Raw genomic sequence first — 15,060 nt, 5'->3', positions numbered from 1 at the left:
TATATATATATATATATATCCAAAGACAGTCAGAATTTGCTGTACACATATGCCTCAATGGTCCATAGCCAGGATTAGTTCTAGCAATACCACAAGGCCTCATTTAGGGTTGGAAGGCCAAACTTGATGTCTAGATATTGACCTATAGAATACACATCATTGATCTCATTGTGTTTTTCTTTTTCAAGGAAGATCTAGATCTTATACCTCCCGTTAAAACCTCAATCGCCAGAGTGACATTTCTTCAAAAAAGAAGAAAAAAGCACATAACTTATCTCTCATTTTCTTATATATTCGATGTAAATGACTATATTTGTGTGATTCGTTGTCCCTGTGATATTTTTCTCATTCTTTGACAAGCTCCTTTTCTACAAACTGACAAAAAGCAATTAAGACAGAAGTCAACCTCAGCTTTTCTAACTGTGGCGTGTTTATGTGAACAGAGCATCCAAGACTGTTCAGTGAAGTCAGTGATCATTTCTTTGGTGGTGCTTGCAAGTTTTTGTAGCTGTTTTGATTTTTGTGAAATAGAAAGGAACATCGGACTCGACTTTTGGCTAATATGTCTAGTTCAATAACTTCCTGTATAGTACAAATCTATTGTATCTGTATAATCACTCTAATAAAATACTGTGCCAATTTTAGTTGCCTTTTTCCTTCAATGAACTTTGATTTTATTTGAGATGATAAACCTAAAACTGACTGAAATCAGTTTTTTGTTGTTGTTTTTACTGTACAGCCACACATAGATGCTTTGAATTATTCAATGACAAAGTCAAGGTTGTGCTTGACTTCTTTACAAATGCCTCCTGAGACCCTTTAATTCCTCATATATGCACATATGCTGCATATATGCTGTATAATTCCTCATATAATGTTTCAGATGGGGTTTTTTGCTGTGATGCCATAGGAGAACAATTTTGGTTTCCCCAAATAATGATGGTTGGTTTAGTGAACCAATCTTAAGAGAATCACTTTTATTAGTTTAAAGAACATTAATGTAAAGATCCTTTTGTGCGTTGAAATGTTTTCATGGATGCTAAAGGTTCTTCATGGAAACATAGGTGCTAATAAAGAACCTTTATTTTTAAGAATGTGGAGAGATAAAATATGGAGAAAGAGTGGAGGAGTGACTTTCAATAAAATGATGATTGCCCCATGTCTCTGATCACCTATATGCACTTTTCTAAGACACTACCTTCAGGTAAATACCTTACATCAACTCCAGCCACCCATTACATAACACATGCAAACACACTCAAAGTATAGCTTGACATGAAAATAGCCTGTGACTCAGATGGGTAAGATTGTGCAAGAGTTATGAACTTTGGACAATGACAACCTGGGGCAGCACTGTTTTTCTTTCCTGAACATTTACCCTATATCATACAGGTACATCTCAAAAAATTTGAATATCATGAAAAAGGTCAATATTTTTTGTCACTCATCTCAGAAATTGAAACCCATATATTATATAGATTCATTACACATAGAGTGAAAGATTTCAAGCCTTTATTTCTTGAAATTTTGATGATTATGGCTTACAGATAATGAAAACCCAAAATTCAGTGTCTCAGAAAATTTGAATATTACATAAGATCAATAAAAAAAGGATATTTTAATGTATGTTCATTTCTATGCACTCAATACTTGGTTGGGCCTCCTTCTGGTGTCTCTCATCTTCCTCTTGACAATACCCCATAGATTCTCTATGGGGTTCAGGTCAGGCGAGTTTGCTGGCCAATCAAGCACAGTAACACCATGGTCATTGAACCAGCTTTTGGTACCTTTGGCAGTGTGGGTGGGAATGTGTAATCAATCTATATAATACATGGGTTTCACTTTCTGAAATGAGTGACAAAAAATATTGACTTTTTTCATGATATTCAATTTTTTTTAGATGTACCTGTAATGTCTTTATCCACCAAATAAATGTCGTACTACACATACTATACATCCAATATCACACGAGTGATGTTGATTAATACTGTTATACGAATGCTTTCATAGAACAGTTCAATAAACAAGAAGTAAATGTTGAGTAACTTACATTGTAGACAGTTTTTCCCAGTTGTCGGTTTTTGCTCCACCAAAGAAAACTGTTTCAAACGAAGCCAACGCAGAACTAACAGAACTAAGAACTAACTGAATTCCTCCGAACAACAAAAAACATTTGTAGTGTTTCGTTTCTAAATGAATCAATGTGTTTGAACTAATTGGGTGATAAAATGATTCAATGACTCACTCATTAAAACGTGGCTGTATTCGGAACAGCATACTAGCATATTACAACTACTATTTTTGCAATGTATGACAGGCATATTAGGAGAATTACTGTTCCGCGTTCAGTCGGTCACTTTATCTGAATTAGAGTTTTTGAACGAATCAGGTGAATAAATAAATGACTCACTCATAAAGACTTGTCGCCTCCTACTGGCGTATTGATGTATCCTGTAGAAAGGGTCTCCATAAAACTACAAACAAGCCTCTCGGCATTAATTAATTCAATAAATATGTAAATATTTAGTATATATGTAGAATATTTATCTCGATTTAGCCTACATCATTTTTAAATATAAGCATATTAAATTATGAGCAGATTGAAATTGTATTTTTAACTGGCCATGCTCTGTAAAGAAGTATAACACTGTCAGGACACTTATTTGATAGTTATCTTTACTGTACTTTACAGTACTTGCCTAGCCTTCTCAGAATTATCATAACGTTATACTGGCTATAGCCTTTGCCATCAATTCACTTTCGACACAGACACTGTAGCCTGCATATCAGTACTGTAACACATATAGCATATCAGTAGTTACATGTACAGTATATCAGTCCAGTTATATGTGCAAAAAGTCTCACTACCTTAAAATGAGACTCTGTACTGTACAGTACACTGTTAGAGAAGTCTTTTATTAATACGAAATATGGTGTGTGTGTGTGTGTAGTATTACAGTTGCATGACTAAAAGTGCACACAGAAAGATGTAATATGTCGAATAAGGTCCTAGAATTAATTAAACAAAACAAAAACAAAAATACCAGGCAGGTATTAAAAGGTGTGTAAAAGCTCTTTATTACATAACGAAATATTGATGAAATACATGTCAATCTGAAAGAGGACATAATTCTTTGTTATATGGACCCTTTTGTAATATAGTGCATAATAGACTTATTTTATGACTACTGCAGTAGCACTAGAAAGAACCCCTTTTCATATAATTTAACGAAATGTATTTTCTGAAATATTTGTAAGATAAAACTGTATACACACAGAGACAAATATAAAATGCACCTTTTTAAAAATCCTTTCTGATATAGAATACAGTTGATGTGGAGTGTTAAGAACTTCATTTGTATTTACTTATGTGTCCTAATACAGTAACTAAACAATCATAAGAAATTTGCTGAGTGCCATGCCCAATATTTGCCTTTCTTAATGACCTCCAGTATAAAACTGTTTATTCATTTTTATGCCTATAAATATAGTGCATACTGTGAAAAATAACAGTATGATTAACAGTAGTAATTGTTTTTTTGTTTGTTTTTTGAGGTATTTGCGGATAGCCAGCCTCACCCTGTGATGTTCAGCTCACTCTTAAGAACCACTGTATAATTATCATAACATTTCTTCTGTATTTTTAAAATAGTCTCATAGTGTCCATGTATGGTGAGCAGATGTTATCCATCCTACATCTGGCAGGAATTTTCTTTATCGCCACAATCCTCTGAGACAGAAGTCCCTCTGGACACACTGAAGGTGGTGGTTTTTGCCTCTGCCAGGCCAAGTAGACTGGAACAGGTGGGTAAATAGACATGCTGAACACGGTCCACATCTGAACGGCACACTGGACAACACTGATAAGAGAGGAAAGAAGGGAAAATATCATTAATGTCAAACATATTCTTATTTAAACCTATATTTTTTTCTTTTTTGTTTTTGTTAATTATGCAGTTAGGCGATGTGCCAGTTTTAACTATCCAGTCATGCACCATTGAACTGAATGATATAAGACTTCTGTGATGTCAGAAGGTGAAATTCAAAAGGTCACAGGACTATTGCGTAACGAGAAATGTCTGATTATCAAGATCTTCACCCGCTAACGGCTGACAGCACATGTCGAGAAATATGTTAGGAGGGTAACCAGAAGTTATGTAAACCTAAGAGTGTAAGTTCTCTTAATCATTAACTTAACTGGTCAATTTAGATGATTGCTAAGCATGAGAAAAAAATTACTTTCTTTTATTTGTCATCAGTGTTGAATATGTTGAACGTTTTTTCACAAGAAAATACCACAATATTACACAATACTATATGTGATATAGTTATATATAATATATGAGATATAGTGTTTTATATATAAATATATATATATATATATATATATATATATATATAGACACACACACACACATACAGTCATCTTTAGCACAGCCTGCATGGATAGAATTTAACTTAAGTATATATTGTTTATTATTGTAAGTTATATACATACCTACATGTATTATATATAGTTCTAAATAGCACTAATCTTGTAGTAATTATACAATAATCACCTGAAGTTGGCTGGCGCAGTTATAGCAGCAGAACATGTGTCCACAAGGACAGAACGCAGCATTGATCTCCTGTTCGCAGCACAGAGAGCAGGTCAGGGCCTCTTGAAGCCTTTGGAGCTTCTCCTTCAGAAAGCAAGATTCTCTGCAGCTGACGCACGTCTGTTCCTCTCTTTCAACTTTTGTCTGTCTCAGTGGAGACAGAATGCAATCATCTCTCGGACTCCCACATCCAGTCACAGCCATCCCTGCATTGAACAGGGCTCGTCGCGCACGGTCATACACTTCTTTGGATGTGCGCTGGATGTCAAAGATGTACCTTTTACCAAGGTCAATGCTTTCGTTGAGGAAGAGGGAAGCCAGGTGACCCTTGAAGTCACGGCTATATTGCATCTTCACCGAGCTTGTTACAGTGTCACACCTGAAGAGTTAAGTTCAATTGTGTTAAATAAAAAATGGATATGAAATAGTTTTAAATTGCTTTATGGTTTATATGTTTAATGTATTGATCACTAATGTAGCCCATAAAGTTTCTGTATTGCAGGTGTTGTGAATATACACAAACTAGAAAATATGCTAATCTTTACAGCAAGATGACTTTAAGTTAAAAATTCAGAAATTAAACAGTGGTATTGTTGTTAACAAAAATTCTAAAATTTAAATGAAAACATTTGAAAGCTTTTTTGTTGCTAAATAACATACAACTAGAATAAACTTTTAAAAAACGAACCTAAAACTAACAATGAAAAAGTGAAAACCAACAAAAAAAACTAAAGTCAGATTTAAAATAAAAACTAAATTAGAATTCAAAACTATAACAGACCTGGATGAACAGTTCAAATGCTAAAATAGTATTATCTTCTGAAATCCCTTTACTAAAGTACGCAATCATAACGACATTCACCTGTAGAAGGCATGGATTTCTGTGATAGCACGATATAGTCCGTTGGCAGCACTGGGACTGATGAACTTAAAAAGAAGAACCTCGCTGTCCTCACTGTCTTTTGTAATGGTCACATACACATTCCTTCCAGACTGAGTGGCCATTTGAATGACTGGGTAAATGATTCTGAAAGAAAAAATGAAGAGGTGATGTTACAGACATTTATTTGAAATATCTGAAAGACCCGGCGTTTCTTGTTTTTGTTGTCATACATATGCACCTTTCAATAGGGGTGAAATCTGTTTTGCAGACAAACAGGCCCTCTGGTCCGACCCCGATGAGCAGCTCCTGTCCCTCAGAGTCACGTGCGGAGTGCCACTCGACGCCATAGTAGTTGAGGGAGGAAACCAGCTGCAGGGCTTGATATTCTGCTGAAGCCTGACTAACACCCTCCAGTGACTTATGCCTCAAAAAAATACTATAAAAACACAAAAGACACCACTGTTATTCCACAAAACTGTCTCAGTCACTTTCTTTCTGCGGCATTCAGAGGAAGAATTACTTTAGTGTTATTTGGAGGAAGAACAGATGTTATTCTGACTGAGAATATACACTTTCCGGTGGTCTTACTTATTGATGGTGTCATGGCTGGGGTCTTGACCGTAGATCTGGGAGTAGCAGTAGTTGGCTGTGTTATGGTTGTGATCTCCAAACTCTGCCTGAGCCAGTAATGCACAGAGCTCAATCGCCTGCTCCATGTCCAATCGCAAGCTTCCTTTGAAAAGCTCTTCTTTCACGTGCATCAGAAACAAATGTCTGCAAAACAACAGAAAATACATGGATACATTAAATAAATCATTCATAACAAGACAGTGAAGTCTATTCGATTAGGAAAAAGAAGCGCATTAGACAAGTATATATACTTACACATGAGTTATTATTTTCCTAAATGTATAAATTCCTAAATTTTTCTTATAGTAAATGGATGATGCAGTGTATGGAATATAGACACAGAAAAAGGCAAGAAAACTGAAACCTATAAATGTGGACATAATCATAAAGCAAGCTTCAGCTTCTTACTGAAATGTGCTGAATCATGCCCTAAGGGAAAAGAAACCTTCCATACCTCCACTTCATAACCATAAAGGCAGTTGTATCATATTTGATATGTGAATATCTAAGGACTTAAAAAAAAAAACTATCAATGATCAAAAATGTGTTCTAATCTAATCCATGCTTGCTGCTTTCTGATCAATAGTTAATACTTTAAAAATGTCCCCTTCAGGCTATGGCACACATGTCTTTTTGCTGTAAAATCTTTGATGATTTTTATCAAATAAATGCAAGAATAGGTTTTAGATTTGTATTAATATTTTAAAGATAAACATTTACTATACTGAGGCAGCTTAGGTTTATGTGATTATCTATAAAAAAATTGAATCATGTTAAAATACATGTATCAATTAAAATACAACAGGCTTTTGAGGAACAATTAATTTTATTTTATTTTAGGAATGTTTGTTTATTGCATTGCATTATATGTTTGACCACACAATTAAAACCACAGAGCTTTTGTCATAAAACTAAGCATTTAAATATCATCTTACATAGACATATTATAGGGAGATATAGAGTGACAACTTATATTATATGCATTCTATTAAACTGATATTTTTATGCAAACAGTCTGCTTTACTGGTATATAAATCTCATTGATCTACATTACATGTTATCAGAGTTTCAACTTACTTTTTGGCCAAATAAATAACAACATCTGAACCAAAGTGCATATCTTTTCTCAGTTTGGGCCTCTGAATAAAACTGATGTGCTTTTTCTTCCTTGAGTGTGAGCTCCGTATTCTCATACATATATGAGCCATACAATCCTGATGTATCAAATATGATAAAAAACATATGAAAACTTTATATTTTCTTTCATATTTTGTCTAAAAGTTCCGTAACCTATTCTATTCACTATTATTTCATATGTCAGGCTTTACAGGGTTTATTGAGATGCCAGAGTGTGACAATAACATGATCATCATTTTTTAAATCATCATTATAATATGTAGTTGTATCACTCAGAAATGTTCATGAACTGTCAGCCCACTGATATAATCTAAAAAATGAGCTGGCTTGAAGCCAGGTTTACTCAGCAGCCTAAACCCAGTGAACTTTAGTAACAGAAGCAAGACTTGTGACTTCTGGCACATATTTCTATAACTTCACATAAATCACTTGTACATGTGAAAACAGGGAAGAGATAGATACAAGAGATAGAAGAGAAAATACATTTACATACTTTTCAATAATGTAATGAAAACTATTGCCAACTGACATATGTACAGTATACTTTGATTAGTACTGCATCGCATAAAGACAAGTAGCTTATTAAGCCAATATGCATTTTAACATAAGACAATGAAGTCCACAGCCTGCACTATAATAAGTGATCTGTTGACATAGTCATGCATTTAAAGGCTGAGAAAGAATAACAAAGGCTGATGGAGAGGGAGCTGGATTTTGTCCCGCCATTGTATAAGATTATGCAACAGGAAGAATCACATTACAGTACGTTTCAACTCAGTCAGAATCAGACATACTGACACCTCCCCACCCCCACCAACAGCCCTCATCAGACGTGACCGAACAGCTCCACTAGATTCTAGTTGGGAACACACTGTACTACCACTGTATTCTGGAGCATCCCACAAAACGCCTATGCCTAATTTTATTGAACTTCAGTGAACATTTGTAAAGATTTGAGCATGCACACACAGATGTCCCTTAAAAGCCTCCAGAGGAATATTATTTACTTCAGCAGGCCAACATGAGGCACTCCCTAACTGAAAGAGTGCCAGTTTCAAGAGCAAACATGTACACAGGTAACTCCCTGCCACAGAGGTAAAAGAAAGACATCATATGAATAGATGCATGGAGATGTGGGTCAAAGTTAAGAACACAAAACAACAGAACCACCGAAGCATACTGCATTTTAAAATATAGTGTCACTTTAAGCACTATAGGCAGCTGCTTCCTGTTTGCACTCATGAGAAAAACAACCCCCCAAAAAAACAGAACTCTCATCCACGTGCCTCAAGTTCTCCAAGCTGAGCAAAAATGTGAAACCTCAAAGACTGCAGCAACAGACAGATCCTGTTTTTTGTTTGTTTGTTTGTTTATTTTGCAATAATGGAAAAACTATGTTCTGTGCATAATTATGCACAAACTATGAGCACTAAGATAGAATATTACAACTTATATTCAATTTGGCGGTGTTTCACCTGGTTTGCTCTTGCAGGATTAGATGTGGCTCAATAAAAAACTTGACTCGCAGCCTCAGTCTGCAGGGAGACAGGCAGTCCACTTGTTGAGAAATCCTGTTTCTGAGATTCATCCATAAAATCTCTCCTTTTGTACCGGTGAACTGAAGTCCAAAATAATCTACCTCGATGATTCCCATTTTCCGACATATCTGTACATTAAAAAAAACAACATTAAATGGTAATTTTTTGGATGAATAAGTATGTGCACTTTGATCTAAAAAAATGCTGGGACTTGGGCTCTTAGCACCCTTCCTCCTTTAGAAAGACAAGACATATTACATAAGAGGGACTTTTGAAGTGTAATATGGTATGAGAGAACATCTGTTTTCAAAGTAAATTGCTGATGCACAAAAAATTATACAAAAGAATGAGGATGAGTTCTTACAATCTTTGTGTGTAGACTAGAGTTTTCCATAATAGTGAATTTCTTGCAGTAGAAAGTCACAAATGTTGCAAATTAATTCATGTTAAAATAATTCCTTGAAATAATTTAAATGTAAAAAATAATAAAAAAAGTCGTTATTTTTAAACAATAGATGAAAATGACAAACTTTTGTGTTCTATACAGTAATTTGTCATGACATACATTACATTTGCTGTCTTGGATATGATGCTAATGAGCACGTGATAATTAAGAAATGATTAGATAACTTTAACAACCTAAACTTGATATTTTAACTTGAAATGTGCATTCCTGGCGCTCACCTTATTAAGAATGTCCTCTCCATTTGCTTTTGGGTCCACCTCCACTTCGAGAACCACCGAGTCCGGACGAGTTATGTGGCATAACATGGTGAATGCAGTTATTCTTTCACACACAGTCCAGGATAGCGGAGAGAAGGTCCCGTGGCTCACGAGGCTGGCTCGTACCCCATTGGAAAACCAGCGAGGGCAGGTTTATGAAGCCCTGCTCCAACTCAAGGATCCGCCTCTCCGTTATCAGATGTCCGATTCCGAATCATTCTTTTAAACGGGTTCTTTTTAATGATTCGATCGAACCGATTCGCAAAGCGTTTGTTCCACACTCGTCGCCATCCAACCATTTATGTACAAGGAGAAACGAAATTGTGAAATTGTCTTCCACAGGTCATGCCAATTTACATTGCATTACAAACAACTGAATTTTAAATCATGAATTTTACGATTGAAACAACTGAATTTGAACGACTTTACACACAGAATACTGAATCATCACATAGCATTAAAAATGGCATAGCACTTTAAAAAAATGGCATACTTTAAAAACATGAAGCTCACATTTGAACATAAATAATATTTAAACAACTGAACAACAATATGGACAACAATATAGATTTATATAAATATATTGAACCAGTTCATTGAAACGAAAAGTGTACTGAACCGATTCGCTGTAATGAATTGGAGAATCGCTGAACAACCCTTCAGTCACGTTCACTCTCAGTTTTAGGGGGCGTGTGTTTAACTAGTAACGTACAGGAAGGGATCACGTTAGTACAGCTATCCGACGGACAACGAGAAATAATATTTTTAACTTCAGACAAACTGGGTGTGAAAATAATATAGTGATCCAAATCCACTTGAGAAGACAAAACAGTGGCTGCATGAATAAGCCAACTAAGTTAGTCCTACAGACATTGTCCGACGGAGCAAAGCCCACATCGGGACATTAGGACATTGTCATCTGACAAAGGATGACTGAAGCCCTCGTGAAAGACTGTAAGCAAACACAGATCTAATCGAAATGTCCTCCACGCATGCATAGAAGGATTAAAGCAGCTCAAGGACATGTTTGAGAATTTCAGAGAGAGACTGCAAACGGTGCAGCAGGACTTCACATCAGGGTATGTATATTTACCGCCTGGCTGCTTTCATACTCTCCGGGGTCTTAATAAGATGTTGAGGTAGCAAAATTATGTGACCTTTCGAACCTGTACAGGTATTACACAATATTGACACAACTTGTGCTTTGGCTTCCTCACGAGAGTGTCCACTATTCAGCGGAGAGCCGAGAAGTGGATGCTAGCTAATTAGCCTGCTAATCATCTCACTTACAGCAAAGTGTGTAGTTTGTTTTTGTCTTAGATATTCACAAAACAAAATAAAAATAATGGGTATAAAAATGAAGTGTATTCAATAATGTATTTTTATGGGATGAGGGACACATTCGAGCTGTTCAGTGTTGTCAAGTTAGCCGCATGCTAACAACTGCAATCTGGAATTGTACTAATAACTTCCAGCTGACCGTCATGTGATGGGCGAGACCGTATTTCTGCGTTTTATGACACTTTTCTCATAAAACTTTTTTTTTTTTTACACGGTGTCAACGTAAATGTTTCCAAATGACAGTGGGTGCATTAATAAATGGGTGCAGTAATAAACCGAACAAACTTAAACATATTTAAGTAATCGAACACAAATACAATATGGTACTTTTGTACTTTGGCGTATTATTTAGATATTTACTGTCTCATATTTTAACACTTTTCAGAATCAAGACCCTAAGTGACAAATCCAAGGAGTCGAAAGTGAAGAAGAAACAAAGGTAAGCTATAGCAAGTTTAAAACCTCTCAGTGTATATATACTGTATAGTATAATAAATATAAATAAAGTTTATTACACCTTTAATGTCATGTTTTATTTTTTTCTGAGCAAAAAATTTAATTATGACAATCATATATTTTTATCATGATTTACAGAAGACCCCCACTAAAATGTCATGCAATATCTAATAACCTTTTCAGGCATATTTAGAGCAGAAACTATTAAATGACATTAAAAGACTCTCTAAGGATCACAGTACAGTCCCCAAAACTAATTAATTGTAATTTTAAATCTTTACAAATCTTTTCCATGATCCTTCAAACCGCAAAGTTCTACCAATTTGTCAGCAAGACGTTTTAATTAATTAAAATACAATCAAATTTAGTCTGATCACATTTTCTTTTATATAGTTTAATAAGGACAGGTCAGAATAAGTATGTTGTTTCATTTTAACATAAATATATATGTTACCCTGAAATATTTGACACTTTCGTTACATTTAATATGCTTTCTATGTATAAAATGCAAACACCAAAATTGTATGTCTCATCTTTGACATTTTTGTATGTTTTTTTATATTTAATATTTATTTTATGTATGTATTTTATTATGTATATATTCTCCCAGAAGAGATGAATACTTTCCACAATATTCCGCTGGAGTCGAGTTGCTCAGTCGGTAAGTTACCTTTTTTTAAAAAAAAAATTATGTCAGTGCAGTGGAATCCATTTAAAGAGTCAAGGGAATATTTTCATAAATACCTGAAGTTGATAAATGTATTCATGACCATGTTTTGAAATGTTTGGCCATTGTCTTCACCAGATATGAAGACACTTGGGTGGCTCTTCATAAACGGGCTAAAGAGTGTGCTAAGGCCGGGGAAGTAAGTTCACACATCCAACTCTGTACAGTTGAGGGATTGTGGTGCTATAACTATGGTAACTAAACTCAACTCTGCTTGTCTCTGTCTGTCAGAAGGTGGACGGGGAAGTCGTGATGCTGTCTGCACACTGGGAGAAGAGACGAGGAGCAGTGCTGGAACTGCAGGAACAGCTGCAACAGATCCCTGCTTTCCTCTCGGACCTGGAGACTGTCACCTCACGTATCGGTGAGACTTTCACAAACAGTCATCACGCGATAAGAATCTTAATCAATGACAAATCTGAGATATTCATCCAGGCCTACCGTTAGAGAAGGAGGTTATTAATATTACCTTAGTTTTAAACAGCTCATTTGGATTCACAGACAAATCTTCCCTTCTGCCATAGTTCTCAAAGCTCATTTGTACTTTCATGTATTGAATCTTAATCCCCAGCTGACACAATCGCTCTTGTCTTGCCAAATTTGAATATAATATAACATGAGCTGCTGTGTAAGGAAGGATTATCAGTGAATAATGACCTAAATTTCCACATGTTCCTCATGCAAATCTACGATCAGTTCAGAAAACTTGAAATAAAGTTATATAAACTATTTTTTTATATGTATCTATCTTATCTGGCCTTAAATGGAGCTTTTACTGTGACAGTAGAGAAATCAGATCAACCTTGACTGCCTTTGCAAAGCATTTGTCTGCGCACAAAGCTTCACACTCTGTGTGTAACTGTGATACAGGGCGGTAATGAGAGTGATTCCTGTGGAGCTCCATCTGCTGATGTCAGTTGCTGTTGTTCATGCTGTAACATTGCACCTATTGGCTTCAGGCATTAATCTTCAGACTTGGCTCCCTTACAAAATGTATTGTGTAGCCGGAGACTAAACAATAGCCAGATAAAGTCTAGTGGTTGCTCTGATCGTTCATTTGTTATAAGCTCTTTTTGCTGTTTTTTCTTTTGTAGAGTTTTGGACAAAATAAGTTTTCTGTGTAATACGGTATGTAGGCTACCTGTAGTTAGTCAAACTGTGATGCATTTTTCTGGACTCTTTCATGAATGGAAGATTAAAAAGAACAGCATTTATTGGAAATAGAAATCATTTGAAACATTGTAAATGTCTTTGCCATCACTTTTGATCAATTGAATGGTTAATAAAACAGTACTGTACTTTATATGCATGAAGTAATCAAGTGTTAATACCTCCTCCTCTTCCACCTTCTTTCCAATCAAAGCAGATATGACATATTACATTCTGTCAGAGGTTTCAGAGCTTGAATTCAGAAAGAACTGTAAATTCTAATGGATTTATATCAAGGGCACTTTTTAGTGTTGCCACTTGGTGGTGTTATGTAGCTGTATGAAGTCCTGCCTCTGTGCAAACTCATACTGACACCAAACAATTTGCCTTTATGTATTACTGACTATACAGACGAAATGTACTTTTCTTAATGGAAATGACAAAATGTCACCATACCTTGCATCCTAAATCAGAACTGTAGAACTCGGTAGCTAGTAGTAATGGTATATGGTTCCAGTTTGATAGGATGGACACATTCATAGGGGCTTTGACATTTTTTTAATACTGTACATATTATTTTCTTTAGCATAAACCTTATTACTTTTTCATGCTTTTGCACAGCTCATCTTGAGGCTGACTTTGAGGAGATGGAGAGTCGTCTGCTGTATCTCGAGGATTTGTCTGCTCAATGTGAGCATCAGCGCTTCAAGCACCTTCAGATCCTGCAGCTGGAAAACTATAAGAAGAAAAAAAGGTAAAAACAGTGTTGATTTGCTCTTAAATAAAGCCCCAGACAGTTTGATGTGCCCTTTATGTCTATTAAATCACAATAACTGCAGAACACGAAGGAACCGTCTATCAAGGGTTTGCCCCTTTAACTTAATAAAAGATCAGAACATAGCGTGTCCTTTTGGCAATATTTTGCACTCTGGCAATATTGAGAGCATTTTATTGAAAACACCCAAATATCCTTGTACTCTATGAAAACCACAAACAAAATATAGGCTCAAGGAAAGCATGTATGTGTATTGTGTAATCTTACAGGCATCTGTGGTTCTTTTGATGCTGCGTGCTCTTACTGTTTCAGCCTGCAGCTAAATCATACATATCTGGCTTTGCCCAGTGAGTTGGAAAGCAGCTGGGCTCAGTTCTCAGTGGCCTTCTGCTTCTGCGTGTGGGTATTCATTACTACAAACACACAGATGCAAAAGTTGTCAGCGCCAGTGAAATGCTGCAGCCTCTTTATCTCTGGAATCTGGGTCTGTTTTAAATGGGGCGGACTTAATGTGACATCTGGTGAGATCGTGTGCTGTGTAGTTGGCTATATATGTATACATTAATGTAACCCCCCTTTATTTGTTTTCTAGGAAAGAGCTTGAGTCTTTCAAAGGTAAGAAATATTATTTTTTAAATCCCAAAAAGCATAACCTGCCAACCTCCACAGCTAATACTAATATATAGATAATATATGTGTTCACAAATCGTTATAACATTAGTTTCTTTTATTTATAATTCTAAAATTTATTTATATATATTTTTTCAAAAAACACATTTCAAATGATATTCTTTTTAACTTTATATTCATCAAAGAATAAATATAAAGAAACGGATCATGGATTCCACAAAACAAAAACGAAAAAATGACAGCACGGTTCTTGATAACTAACGGGGCTGACGAGACGTGAGACGTGTGGATCCATCTGCAAGCTTCCAGAGGACCACCATGGCGGAGCAGAGAACCAGCAGAACCAGACAGTAGACCACCACGGTGGGCCAGAGGACCACCACGGCGGAGCAGAGGACCACCAGCACCAGACAGTAGACCACCACGGCGGGGCAGAGGACCACCACGGCGGAGCCGAGGACCACCAGAACCAG

At 35.8% G+C, this 15,060-nt stretch overlaps 2 protein-coding genes across 5 annotated transcripts in view; one reads left to right on the top strand and one right to left on the bottom strand.

Annotated features, from left to right (window-relative positions):
• Nucleotides 1-3,066: 3,066 nt before the first annotated feature.
• Nucleotides 3,067-9,794, bottom strand: mylipb (myosin regulatory light chain interacting protein b). Of its 2 annotated transcripts, XM_016286049.1 has the most exons (7): nucleotides 9,471-9,794; nucleotides 8,724-8,914; nucleotides 6,070-6,255; nucleotides 5,720-5,917; nucleotides 5,461-5,625; nucleotides 4,560-4,977; nucleotides 3,067-3,860 (listed from the first exon to the last, which is right to left on the bottom strand). In XM_016286049.1, the coding sequence occupies exons 1-7, from the start codon at nucleotides 9,555-9,557 to the stop codon at nucleotides 3,693-3,695; spliced, it is 1,413 nt and encodes a 470-aa protein (XP_016141535.1). In that variant the 5' UTR covers nucleotides 9,558-9,794; the 3' UTR covers nucleotides 3,067-3,692. The 2 variants fall into 2 exon arrangements, with proteins under 2 accessions (XP_016141535.1, XP_016141546.1); XM_016286060.1 differs by lacking the exon at nucleotides 8,724-8,914.
• Nucleotides 9,795-10,175: 381 nt separating this feature from the next.
• LOC107595603 (dysbindin-A-like) overlaps nucleotides 10,176-15,060 on the top strand; it is a 16,333-nt gene continuing 11,448 nt past the window's right edge. For 2 of the 3 annotated variants that reach the window (XM_016286085.1, XM_016286072.1), the window contains exons 1-7: nucleotides 10,176-10,588; nucleotides 11,236-11,289; nucleotides 11,917-11,967; nucleotides 12,112-12,172; nucleotides 12,265-12,397; nucleotides 13,804-13,936; nucleotides 14,550-14,572. In XM_016286085.1, coding sequence (XP_016141571.1) covers nucleotides 10,533-10,588; nucleotides 11,236-11,289; nucleotides 11,917-11,967; nucleotides 12,112-12,172; nucleotides 12,265-12,397; nucleotides 13,804-13,936; nucleotides 14,550-14,572 — 511 coding nt within the window. In that variant the 5' untranslated portion in view covers nucleotides 10,176-10,532. The remainder of the gene's footprint in view (nucleotides 10,589-11,235; nucleotides 11,290-11,916; nucleotides 11,968-12,111; nucleotides 12,173-12,264; nucleotides 12,398-13,803; nucleotides 13,937-14,549; nucleotides 14,573-15,060) is intronic. The other variant, XM_016286078.1, reaches the window with a different exon arrangement.

This window comes from Sinocyclocheilus grahami, unplaced genomic scaffold, assembly GCF_001515645.1.
Source record: "Sinocyclocheilus grahami isolate Dianchi unplaced genomic scaffold, SAMN03320097.WGS_v1.1 scaffold11.1, whole genome shotgun sequence".
NCBI lineage: Eukaryota > Metazoa > Chordata > Actinopteri > Cypriniformes > Cyprinidae > Sinocyclocheilus > Sinocyclocheilus grahami.
Note: the sequence above shows the minus strand (reverse complement) of the source record. Positions and strands in the feature narration are given on the sequence as shown.